At 39.3% G+C, this 13,356-nt stretch overlaps 1 protein-coding gene across 5 annotated transcripts in view; it reads right to left on the reverse strand.

Annotated features, from left to right (window-relative positions):
* Nucleotides 1–2,318: 2,318 nt before the first annotated feature.
* RCOR3 (REST corepressor 3) overlaps nt 2,319–13,356 on the reverse strand; it is a 27,691-nt gene continuing 16,653 nt past the window's right edge. For 4 of the 5 annotated variants that reach the window (XM_041476785.1, XM_041476784.1, XM_041476787.1 and 1 more), the window contains 4 exons: nt 12,509–12,586; nt 11,685–11,742; nt 6,195–6,436; nt 2,319–5,766 (listed from right to left, as the gene is read on the reverse strand). In XM_041476785.1, the coding sequence (XP_041332719.1) occupies nt 5,422–5,766; nt 6,195–6,436; nt 11,685–11,742; nt 12,509–12,586 (723 nt within the window). In that variant the 3' untranslated portion in view covers nt 2,319–5,421. The remainder of the gene's footprint in view (nt 5,767–6,194; nt 6,437–11,684; nt 11,743–12,508; nt 12,587–13,356) is intronic. The other variant, XM_041476788.1, reaches the window with a different exon arrangement.

Here is a 13,356-nt window from a genome sequence, read left to right on the forward strand (position 1 = left end):
CGCGGCTCCGTGCGCGGCTCCGGCGGGCGGGGGGCGCGGCGAGGACGCACTGCTGCCGCCGCCCCCGCGGGCGGGAGCCGCTTTCGGTTTCATGGCAACCCCCGGGCGGGGAGACCCCGGCGGCGGCACCGCCCCGCTCCGGGCAGCGCCGGCGCTCCCGGGCTGGGGGAGGGAGCAGCGGCGTCCCCCCGCCTCCTTAGGGACGGCAGCGCCGGGACCCGCGGCTGGGGAAGGCTCCCCCGCAGCCCATCCTCACCCGGTACCGGCCCCGGGCTCAGCACACCGCCCCACAACCTCCCGAACGCCCGGCGAGGTGCGGCAAGGTCGGCAGAGCCGTGCCTCGCAAGCCAGGGAGTTTTCCAGGAGCGAGTAACGAGCAGCGGCGGCTGGGCTCGGACACAGCACTCGCTGCCTGCAGGGAGGGCAGGTAGTTGCTCTTTCATTATTTACACCTGCGGGAACGAAAGAGCGAAACAAAGCCCATGCTAAATAGGCAAAGGACACGGACATGCCACGTGCCTGTTATTTGCTATTATTGTGTTACTGTTATGTGCCAGGACTACTGGCTAATGACCCGAGACATACCGAAGGGCTCCTTACAAAGGCAGGCAACGCCGCCCTCCTCCAGCCAACAGTACTGATGCGAGGGCTTTGCTGCCTGTTCCAAATCACCTGCTGCTGCACTTTGTTCTGTCTTTCACATTAAACCACTTCTAGGAAAACCAGTCTCTAAGGAACATTCCATCCTAGCACCCGCACAAAAGCACTAAGGCTAACAAAAAAAGAAACATTTGGGTCGCGTTATCTGGATTGTCTTCAAAGGAGCTCTAAAACCAGTACTAATGAAATGGTTTCAGAAATATTATTTTGCTAAAATGACTCAGAATTGTCACTCCCGAGGGAGTCAGTCCATAGTGCATTGAGTCTGGGAGCCCAGCAAAGGCATTACTGTGACAGACACTTTTTAAAAACATTCCTTGCAAAAATTAGGTTGGTTTTAAATTTTTATTAGCTTTTAGGAATATCCTGATTAGTCTGGGTACTACTTGCTGGAAGCTCACAGGAAGATCCGTAAGAACAACAGGCATTATGTTTCTGTAATTAAGTATTTATAAGTTTAAATGAATAGCTTAGAGGTGAGATCAGGTTCCCAAGCTGCATTATCCTCCCAGTGCAGAACATTATTCCCCAGAACAGTGCTTTGTGGGGTTGAAGATCCATCAATAAAATCATCAGCTATCAGGGTGCAGGCATTAGTTTAAAAATCCCTCTTCACTTAAGGCTCAGTGAGCAAAACAGGATGCCTGGTCTGCCTTAAGACAAAGTTGCATCCTTGAAACTGCAGTAGAGATCACAATCCCTGAATCTCAGTGCTTCCTTTTGAGTCAATCCAAGGGAAAACTGCCAAGTCAGTAACAGCAATGAGGATTTATTGTGCTGCTAGAATTCTTTCAGTGTACAAAACTGCACTAAAAAAGAGCTTTAAGATTAAAGAATTAGACAGAACTAAAAAGTAGAAGCCTTCACTAGTGGTGAAAATGAAGTAATTGTTTTCCACAGTTGTATTTCAGAATTAATTTTGAGGATGTCTCTTCTATAAAAGGGGGCACCTGCTAATTAAATAGTCCAGATACTGTTGCCTGTATATTCTGCTTCTCCTCCCTACCTGACTGTACATTTTTGACACCTAATTCATCAGCAGTGGACTACGAGTAGTGTTAAAGAGTTCATATTTGCCTTTATATCTCATATACAACTGCTTAGGATCTTAAAGCAGATGTCTATCCCATCAGTGTCTGGTTTTTAACTCACTCTGAGAAAGGCAAACTCTTGAGGTTTGGCTACGTCAGCCTCAGGAAAAGCTGGAGGTTCACCACGTTTAGCAGGACGACTGGGCTGTATTCAGTGCTGTTTACAGTGCAATATTGCTGACTTCTCTACAACTTCCCTTGCAATATGAAACACGTCTCCAAGCATACTGTTTCATGATGTTTGGCTTTGCTTTTCTGCCTGACAACCACATTTCTGCCTGGCCCCAGCTGTAAGTTCAGGCTATCCCTTTCTTTTGCTCAAAAGAGGCACAACACAGTCCTAGTAACCTTCATCCCAAATTATTCCATAAACTTGCAATTTGTCTGTGTCCATACACAAACTCCCATATCTGTAAGCAACTGGCTTGCAGATCAGTTCTTGATGCATTGTGAGGTTTCCAGAGTAAAGAAAAATCCCAACACTCTAAGGATGAAAAAAACCCTAAGGACAAAAGTACCTATTTCCTTTTGCTCAGGAGCAACAAATTAAACTGCTTTACTATGATGTGCAGTGTTTAGTGATTGTTTTATTAAATGCAGAAATACCTGCTCATCTTCGTACCCATTCTGATTTAAAGTGCAACAATTAAATCTGATAGTTCTTGTACATCCATATTTTGCAAGTGCTGTTTCTTGAATACATGTTTTTCCGATTATGCCTTGCATTTGTAAGATGTAATTTTTTAGTACCATTTTGCTTTATTAACTAAAATAAACTGTACAAAAGCTGTAGAGTTACATTAGCTTTGAACAATGTAGGATACACGTTCTCTTCCAAACGTTAGTGTGCAAACATTGTACATTTTTTAAAGTGACAAAATTAAGCCAACCTTGAAGTCAAGAGTTCATTACTACATTACAAAACAGGAGACTAGATATGGCAAAAGAAATTTCCCACTGAAATCAACACCATTGTATAATTTTATTTCTAATTCTTAAAAAAATATAAATGAATTTAGAAGAGAATCACAGTATAAGGGCCCTAACATATTAGACCATTACAAGGTACATAAAAATAGAAGACACAGATTTCTTTGAAACTTTAATCCTTTGAGTAAGCAGCAAGCATATCACTCTCCAGGCAAACACTGCTTAAAACAAACCCCACCCCCCAAAACAGGACGTGCAAACCGTATGCACATATTCTGCAAAGCACACAATAAAGACATTTTGCTATGTACATACTTATTTAGTACTACAAATGCTAGGAGTTCCCTACTGTGTGCTACAGTGTAGGTAAATTAAGAAATACTACCCTACCTATCTCTGACCCTCCCTCCCCCCTCCAAATACAGCACCTTTGCCCAGTTATAGAATATTCAAACAAGATTAAACGGAATTACAATGTACTGAACAGTTTCGTAGCAGTTGGTGGTGGCCAACTGTACTGTAACACCCAACATTCTGCACACTGAAGTCTATTGACAAGAGACAAGACAAAAATTAGCAGATGTACAATACACACACCTGGGAGACTCAATGCTTAAGTCAGAAAAAAAAAAAAAAAGAGAAAAGAAAAAGAAAAAAAAGAAAATAAAAAAAATCCTGAAGATGAATCTTACCACCGTTAACAACTAAACTGTAAAAATGTACCATCTTGGTTTTTTATTGGTTTTAAAGACCAGAGAGCAGCCAGATTTGTGTGCAGCTGATGAGGGCATGCTAAAGACTCATGACTCCCAGAACACAAGTTTCCATGACCACTAATTCCTTGGTGCTTGTTTTAAAGTTCTGCTTTACTTAGACATGGGATCATCTGATACTTACATAGTGGCTAAGCACCTACTCTGATGCAAAAGAAAATTTGTAAGAAAGACCTTTTGTACAACACCTCAGCACACCAGTGAAAGCTCTTCAGAAAGAAAAATCTCTCAAGTTTGATCTGAGAGTATTTTAAAATGAAGAACTAAAGCATAAAGGTCAACACTTGAACTGCAATTCAGGTTACAAGTATCAAACTTCAATACTAGACTTTCAAATGAAATAGAATCTGATAGCACAAGAACTTCCCTTTGAAAGACCTTATTTAGTGGCTAAACTGATCATTATCTGTGAAAAAAAAACTAGGGAGAGCACATCCTATTTGCATAAAAAGTCTCATTTTAGTCAAGGGCAAATCTAGTTAAAAACAAAATGGAGTTAAAAAGACTTTTAGACACCATTTCAGCTATAAGCAAAAAAACCTTTTGTAGTAGTACGACAGTCAGCATGAATATTATTACATAATTAAGAATTCATTATTTTTCAATAGCTTAATTCAAATCACATGGTTTCAAACAGTGCTACTCATATTTGGAGCCTGGTTTACTTGGAGGTTAGAGGCATCTGCTTTTACAAAAAAAAAAAAAAAAAAACCAACCAAAAAGCCCCACACCCTGAAAGACTACTAGGCATCAATCAAGGTTTCAGATGGGAATGCAGTGAAACGAGTTTCTTTCAAACTCCTATAATTTGGAAGCAATATTAATATCTATATGCAGGTTTTACTGAGTCAATAAAATAAAAAAACACCCTTGTACTTCTCCCAATACCCTCACCTCATGTAATCCAGAAATATAGCAGGAGTCAAGAGATAATCACTTAAAAGTAAGACAGGATTGGTAGCAGGTAACTACTCTCATGATATTCTACCAGCACCACCAGCCTCTACACTTCCCTCATTAATGCTCAAGCAAGGTATCAGTGATCTAACTGCACGCAGTCATTCTCAGAGGAATGGAATTCTACTGTACTTCCATTAGAAAAATTAGTGGAATAACAAATTAAATTAATACTTCTTGCTAGATGGTTCCTGTCCTGTCATCCCTCTGGGTGGCGGAAGCTGCTGCCACTCTATCCTGCCCAGCCCACAAGACAAGACTTCAGCAAGAAACTGGACTCCTGCTTCCAGTTAAATTCTATGAGTAGAACACGCAAGAGATTTAATAAATTTGGTACAATAGCTCACTGAGTCTTCAGAATATTCTGAAAGAGGAGTATTTAATAAGCCAGTACCTTTTAAAACAAGCTAAGATGTTCTGAGAACATGGAGAGAAGACCTACATTTTACAAGTATGTGAAATGCTTCTATTGTTATCTAAACAGGGCCAAACATTCTGAACCTAAAGCCATTATTTTCTTTCACTAAAAGGTAAAAAAAAAAATTAAAAAATTCACACACAAAAAACCCCAACACTACATTTAAGTCTCCTACAATATTATCTATTTCTAGATTTGCCAGACTACTTTCCTGTAGTTAGATGCTTGACTATAAAGAACTGTAATAAAATAAATAGAGTAAAAATCAGTTAAACAAAATCTTGGTGTGTTGAACATTTATTCATTTAAGTAGTTAGCTTCCTTCAACAGTTATTCATAAAGAGGAGGGCTGGAGTGTAGGCATTGTTCTGCTGTACAAGTCTTCGGCATAAAAATATTTTTATACAGGTGGTCATTGACGTCGTTCCTTTTCTAGTTCTTAGCTCGCTCCTCTGGAAAACTGGTCTGATACCTGTGAAGGCTTGCCCTGTGAAGGCTTGCTCTTTTCTCCCCTTCAATATTTGGGAAAAAAAAAAGTACATTGATACAATTTTTCAAATGTGGGAGTTAGCATAATTCTGCTTTTATTTCTTCAGTGCAGAGTGGACTGGGATTCTGTCTGAATTCCGATGAGCGAGGGTGGCTGCTGGCCGCTGCCCGTGGTCAGCACGGGCCGGGGGTTGAGGCGAGGAGGCATGGAATTAGCTGGGCGGATGAGCGGGGGGGGAGGCTGGTTTGGGGTGGGCCGCGGCTGGATGAAGCGCGCCTGCTGCTGGAGCGGCGGGGGCTGGCGGTGCAGAGCAGGAGCAGCGGGAAGTGCTGGACGAAGTAACGGGGGCGGCTGATTTAGAGTTGCCATGGGAGCGGCAGGTGCTGGAGCAGATGCGTGTGCTGGAGGTGAAGGGCCTAAACACTGAGTGGCCGGAGTGCTTTGTGCCTGCACAAAGGACAAAGACAAGACTGTGTGAACGGCCGTCCCGGCCAGGACGTCACGCAGTTGGGCTGCCACTGGCCACTACACAGGAAACAGCATTTAAAAAAATAAAATCAAAGAACTGAGAAGTTACTGAAAAGAAATCACCAACCAAAACATTATAGACAGCAGAACTAAAAATATTTACAAAGCAAGTCTTCTTCTAGAACAAGAAGTGTATTTTAACAGTAAAACAGTAACGTGATCGTCACTATCAAAGGTGCAGTCCTGCTCCCAGATGGTTAATGACATTGGCTGAAGTTCTATGCAAGCTCATCATCATTCTTTAGAATGCAGTTTGCCACTCCACACCAGTTAACCTTATATTTTATCACTAAATAAAATGCTGTTCCTCAACCCATGCTTACTTATTTCTGGTACACAAAACACACCTCATCTTCTTCATCAGTGCTCTTTCCTGATGGCACATTAGAAGTATTTTTTGTGTCCTCCCCTAAAGCAGAAGCATCACCATTAGAAGCCAGGGTTCCTTGTTCCGCTTCCCATTCCTGCAATACCTCCTCTAAGTTAAACCGACGCCTGTAGTTTACAAAGAAGTTCTTCACTTGGCCAACAGTCTTGTTGCCAATTACATCTGCAATAGCTTGAAAATCTTTACCATATTTTCGGACACCTGGAAGGCAAAGTAAATAACATAGCTGTGAAGAATCAGTCAGACACAGCTACGTGTGATGTATTTATAGAGAGAACCTATGGGACCTGCAAACCGAGGACTCGCTAATTAGGAGAACTTCTCAATTAGGAGAAGGCCTCAATTTCCATTAAAACAAAGTAATTTTTAATAGCACAGCTATCAACATACAAATCAAGAACTTATTAATAAGTCATTACCCATTCTTCTTAAAAGATCCTGGCTTACTCACCAAGCCTCTCAACCTAAAACCACAGAGATCTGGCCTCTGACAAACGGAGTGAATCTTTCATTGTGCTCACAGTAAGGGCAGAAGCTCAAGACCAGCTCAAGAGGGGAGGAGGGGTGACTGAGCATGTGTGAATGGTTGTAAACAGAATAAAATGCTAGAAATATCAAGTGGCAAACACTGACAGCTCCTACAGGCTCCCTCCACACCAGCTGCATGCAGACGGCTCTTTCCCACGGCCAGTGGGGCAGGAGTGGCACAGGGCAGAACAGGGGGCACAGCTCTGTAATCACAATATCCTGCTCACTTCTGCACTTGCGACATGCTCTACTCAGGCTACACAGAGCAACTGCCAAGTGTTCATCTCACAAAGCCTGTTTGAAGCTTTCATTCACCATTCAAACTGGGTAGAAAAATCTATGGTGGGTGTTTACATTTACATTCTCCATCTTGGAGAATGTAAATAAATTTAAGCTACAAGTGTCTGCTTATAAGATGGCCCAGCAAAAGCCTCCAGGATTAAATCCCCTACTGGTAAGCAGCATGACAGGTGAGCTTTGCGCTGTTCTTTTCATTAATTTTTGTACTGACATCAGTAGTCACTTTTGTTTATGAGCACGTCAAAAGAAAATCCCAATATATATTTCAAATACTTCTAGAACTACATTTGCATACAATTAAAAAAATAGAATGCAAAATTCCATAGTTTTTAACTTAAAATTTGAATTATAATAAAAAATTATATATATTTTGTTATATTTAGACTATGTGTCTAGTTCTTCTCCTCTCCTGCTTAAGAAAAAAAAAAATCCTTAACCTCTCCCACCTCCTAGAACACAGCCTTTAGCTGCACAAAGTATATTTTTAATGACAAGTATCAAAAAGTTTGGAGACTTGAAGAAATAAACCTATTTTGTTCCAGCGTGCGTAAACAGAAGACTTTTTTCCTGTCAGTTATGCATGAGTGAATTACAATTTGACTTCTCCTGTGAAGCTTATGATAGCTAAACTCATTCAGAACATATTACAGTTCTTAGAGGACAGGCACTCTTTCTCATTACAGGAAAAGAAATTTATGCCTGATTTCATGCCTCACTTCAGAAAATGAAGCAAAGCGTTCAGAAAGTGAGAGTTGTTTCAAATCTGAAAGTTATGTTCCTTTTCAACTTAATTGTGAAGAGTGTGACCTTCAGTTTGTTCTGCTCCTTTCTACTTTCCTTGTTATTAGGCACTTCTGATGTGGTAATACACACTCTGTGCAATTTAAAAGAAAAGTTCACCTCCAGGATAGTAACAAATTGTGTAGCTGAAGCTGATGTTTCAGCTGTCAAGAGCCCAGCTACATTATTTATTATCTTTTTCTGGGGCCTACAAAAGAATACAACCCTCCTGATTGCAGGAACCTTGGAAAGATTTCCGAGCCATGTGGGAGGGCACGGATCCAGGCACAGCAAAGACAGGGATTTGGCTCTGTGCTTTATCAGCTGTACAAGGTATCAGCTGTACTCCTTAAAAGCTGTGTGTGCCCACAGAACATTGCCTCCAGTATTTTAATATTCTTTGTCTGCCCTACCATTACCACCCTTACTGATTTATAATGAACATGAAATGTCCACTGCCATATATCTAACATACTGTACAATTGATCAAGTGAACAAGGTGCCCAGAAGAACAAAGCACATTTCTGTTAGAAAACGAATACAGACTTTTAGTGATTTCAGCCTTTTCTGTTACTATGGTGCCTACACTTCTTTCCTCTCTTAATCTGCACAACAACTGAGCCTCTTGGCTATCTTCAACTCAAGTTGTCAAAAAATAAGGTCTTAAAGCCTGTTTCCAAGCAAACAGCTTGAAAACAAGGTGTTCTTGCCCTCACTGAGAACCCAACTCTTAAAAAAGAATCTAAATAAAATAAAATTTCCTTAGTTTAGCTACACACAGCACTACTCATTTTGGATTATTTTCAATGTTGTTACTACTGCTCTACCACAATGATGTATTAAAAGCCTTTCAAGCCATGTAAGAAATGGAGAACTTTCACTGTGTGTTCATAAAACTTGAATGTATAAGATGATGGCATATCTCTAAGAGATGTTGCCAAGTCACCATCCCTGTCAAACTGGAGCCTATTTCTTATGGATCCTTATGCAAATTCAGTGCTAAATACCCCCAAATTATTTCTCACATGCCCAAACCATTATTCAATAATTTTATTAGGCTGATGAAAGTGAAGCTCAAAAAGGATGACTGCACAGCCTCACTTCCCAGGTATGAATGGTTCTCTCTCAGCTCATTTGAAAGCAGCCCAGCTCACAGGAATCCTTTCAAGCTCTTCAGAACTTCACCCAGCTGCAAAGGTACACTGGAACACGTGCATGCTCTTGATTACAGCATTTCATCTTGAATATCTCTCTTGGAGAAACTCAAATCCAAGTTTGATGCTGTTTACACTGCTTCATGTTGTACAGCACAGCAAACACAATATTAATCAGGGTGCAAAGCAATATGATACAGCACCACAACAAGGCAGAAATAGTTAATGGGAGCTGCAGTTCCACTGTCATGGGATTACACTGCTCTTGGCAACTATCTTATGCGGAGTTAGATCCTGATTGTCCTAACTGTTTTTCCCTGTAATGCCATGAAAGTCATGCACAGCTTTTCAAGGCAAATTTGTTGAAGTTTTAAAATATTTTTGCAATTGCATTTTCATGGCCAAGATCTTAGTTTGAAAATATGATTGTGCTTATACATTTCTCTACATTAAAAGTTTGTAATTTAAGAACACTAACTGATGAACTAGCCCATTACATCCAACAACTATTCAAAGCTGAACTGTTAGCTCATAAATTATACTGTGAATATATTGGCTCAGAGATCATAAATCTGAGTCCACAACCCCATTGTAGGCACCCACACTGCTTTTAAGATTACACACAGCCCTATTTTAAGATAGGTTTTCTCATTACCTCTTCCTTAGTTACTGGCAATCCCTTGAGATTAGCCTGCAGATAACAAGTTTTTTCATGTTTACAAAAAACAGTACCAAAATTTTATTACTGCAGATTATATTTACAATTTCCTTGGTTAGAGTTATTGTCCAAATTCAAGTGAACAAATCATGTAAGTGCCACCTACCTGCTTAATGCTTGTGATTTCTGTAAAATTATTAAAAGTATATGCCAAAATATACCAATACATTTAATGAAATAAATCTATTTTAAAGTGTATGAACTAAATGTCCCCATGTTCAAGTCAACTTTCAAGTCCAAGCCTAATGCACATTATGGAAGCTTTTAGTAGAGCAGTTGTGGCTACCTTCTAGAAACAAAGCCAGGGAAAAACACAGCATGGCTCCCTCATGCCTCGAGTCTACTACCTCAAGCAAATGCTTTGAAGCAAGAAATCAGGGTCCTTAGCCTGAGGGATGGGAGACAGCACTCTCACTCCAGGAGAGAGAGCAAGCAGTAAGGGAGGGATAATTAGAACACTTTATTCTTGTCATTAAGATTCTCTCTCATCTCCATTTTATATAGCGACAAGAGAAAGGGTCCACAGAGGAAACAATACATATAAAAAGCACATGTCAGTGAAAACAGATTTCTTCCAGAAAGCCAGATTGCTAACCCCTCCTTAAGGCTGACTACCTTTATAAAACACAGAACCATCTCTAGAGACCAGAAGACTGGATCTCTTCTCCAAGGAGTCACCACCAACCCTCACTCTCTTTTGCCCAGGCTCTAGTTTATTTGTCTTGTTGGTCACAGAGTGTCATAGCTTAACAAAAACTGACTGTATTCTTATCACTTCCCAAAATGTTGCTTAGAAAGAGCTCCAATAACTCAACTATGAAAAGGCAAGATGGTTTGATTCCTTTCATTCTAAGGCAGGCACAATGACCCTGAATTTTCCCCCCTCTTCCAGCAAGTCTTTTACTTACTAGTCTATCATACTAGAGACATCTCCTTCAGTTGGATCTGGGAACAAAATCCTGAAGTATTTAGCAATTTAGTGAGAGAATGAACTTAGGACAGGGGACACTTTGGAAATGCAAATCCAAGCCTGAAGCATGTAAGTTGAAAGGCATGATTTAAGACTCTCCATGTCTTTCTGCATTTCCATTCACACTTCAAAATAACCCAACTTCAGGTTCATAACCTAACTTAGGTTAATAAGTAAGTACCAGGTATGGCATACCTGACAACTTTACACTGACATCCTGATCCACTGAGTATTTTATACTAAAATTGAGTCTCTCATTTTCAAGGTGAAGAATACAGAATAAAGATAACAGCTCAGATATAACTGAGCTGTTATCTTTATAGAAGATGATCCACATAAGTGAGTCAATATATGCCTTCAAGACAGCATTTCCAGATATTTCCCTTACATGTTCCTTGATTTGGCACTGCATGCTAATACAAGAGACAGTTTTCCTTCATATAAATGAAATAAATGCAAATTAGCTGTATGAACAGCTTACCAGAAAATGCTGGGGTTTTAGCCCAGTAAGACTGTTAGTCAAGCATCCATATCCAGCCTTAGACTCTTAAAAGGCCTGATGGGTAGATACCTGCCCATTACTTCCCTCATGAACAGAGAAAAGCAACAGTAAAGCAGATTTACTTCTGCTTTTTCTCCTATTTTAGGATACTGGAGATGTCTTAAATGCTTCAAATTTTATTACTTTAACTATTGCTTTAGTCTTCCACATTAGAGAAATTAATGTAAAGTGATTTAGAAGATAATTGAAGGGACTTTCTGGTACGAATACAGTTGTTAAATCCTGCTTAGCTTTTCTCTTTGAAATTTAACATGGGCAACAGAAAGCCCAGTGTCACGTTGCTTGAATAAATGTCCTAAATATTCTCAATAATTTTGCTGTTTTCCTGGTGACCAGATAAAGTTTAGCTTTGCATTAGAGGGAAATACAAATATAAGCCTAATCACCTCTTCAAATCCTTTGCATCAGATTTCAACTTGCTACTACTATTAACATACCTTGTACTGCAAGAAGCTGCTCTTCTGTGGTCCAACGGGCATTGATTTTCTGATTAGACTATTAAAATTAGAAAAATGGCACAAAGATCATTAAATTGTTTCAACAGCTGCAAAATATCTGAGTCAATGTGTTTTACTTGCACTACAGTTTGCAAAATAGGTAAAAACCTCTTACTTATAAGCCATAAATTTAGAGTTAAAGACTGTTTTCATGCAGAGGAAATAGTGATGGATTTCAGCTTAAAACTATGCCAGCAGTTTTTCCTCTTTTATTGTAATTCTTAGTATCAGCTATATAATAACTTATGTACAAGCTAATGATCTTTATGCAGACAGAATTTGAATTTATAGTAATATTTATCTAAACTATTTGGACTTGGTGTTTAGAGCATTTTGCATTCATGTTATGTTTCATATCCAAGCCTTTAAAACAAGCAAAACCAGAACTTCAGTAGTAATAGATCATTCATTTTAGATGACAAAATGTATACATAGTCATGTTTTCACACAAAACACCATTTATTACTGGCAATCTACATTACCTATTTTTAATGCAAAAAGCCCCCAAGTATCAGGGCTCAATTTCAGCTACCTGTTATTGTGAACAGACATGACATTTCAGTTTTTTCTGCTTCTTTTTTCAACCAGTTGCCATAAAAAAGTGCCTACCACCGATTTCTTGTAAAGAAGCCAGACTCCCCCCTGCATGTAATTTAATGGATCCTGTTTAAGCTGCAGACACCAGGCTGTAGCAAAACACATTTCTGCAGCTTCCCACTAATGTAAGTGCAAGGCCACAGGTTTCAGTGTTTATTCTGATTTACCTCAGGAGGTTTGAATTCTTCAATCCCGCCTTCCATTTTCTGTTTAAGTGCACTGTTTACTTGCTTAGCATTTTGAACCTTGGTCAAAAACAACAAAGTTAATCAGCTCCACAAAGAAAGTTGGTCACTTTACACATTTATCTTCACTAGGATTGCCACAAGTGTACCTCCTAAGTTAAAAAGAGAAATATTATGGTTTAAGGCTTCACTACTTTTAACTGTTTCAAAAGAAAACTTTAAAAATCCAAAACAAAATACATCAGTTTACTATGGAGAAAAAAAATTAAGCCAGTCTTTCAAAAGAACAATTTGTTTGCAAGAATATTAAAAGCTGTTCATAACAAGTAATTTTTGATAAGGATGCATAGATTCTTGAAGAACTAAGAATACTTTAGATACAAAACTTCATTCTTAGACATGTGAGATGTATTGCATATATTAACTTCTTCATTCTAAAAAAAAAAAAAAATTAACGAGATGTTTCCAGTTAGTTCCTTCTGACAGATGCTTTTACTGAGCTGAGATCACTCTAATTTAATTAGGGGGATTCTTGAAATTATTTTAGCTATTTCTTAGTTTATAAAAAGGACAGACCTTCCAAATTGTGCATATACACATCTATGAACCATTTAAATCTGACATTGATGCACATAATATAGGTAAGAAAATAGTTTTGCATACTATGGTGCACAGCTATTACAAGGGTTCTTAAGTATGGACACAAAAGCAGACAACTCAGTGGGAGATTCCAAAGGCTGCAATCTCTGAGATCACTGCAAGAAAAGAAAAAAAAAAAAAAAAAAAAAAAAAAAAAAAAAAAAACCCCAAGGCTAAAACCCCCCAACCCT

This window comes from Pyrgilauda ruficollis, unplaced genomic scaffold (genome assembly GCF_017590135.1).
Source record: "Pyrgilauda ruficollis isolate IOZ18807 unplaced genomic scaffold, ASM1759013v1 scaffold4, whole genome shotgun sequence".
NCBI lineage: Eukaryota > Metazoa > Chordata > Aves > Passeriformes > Passeridae > Pyrgilauda > Pyrgilauda ruficollis.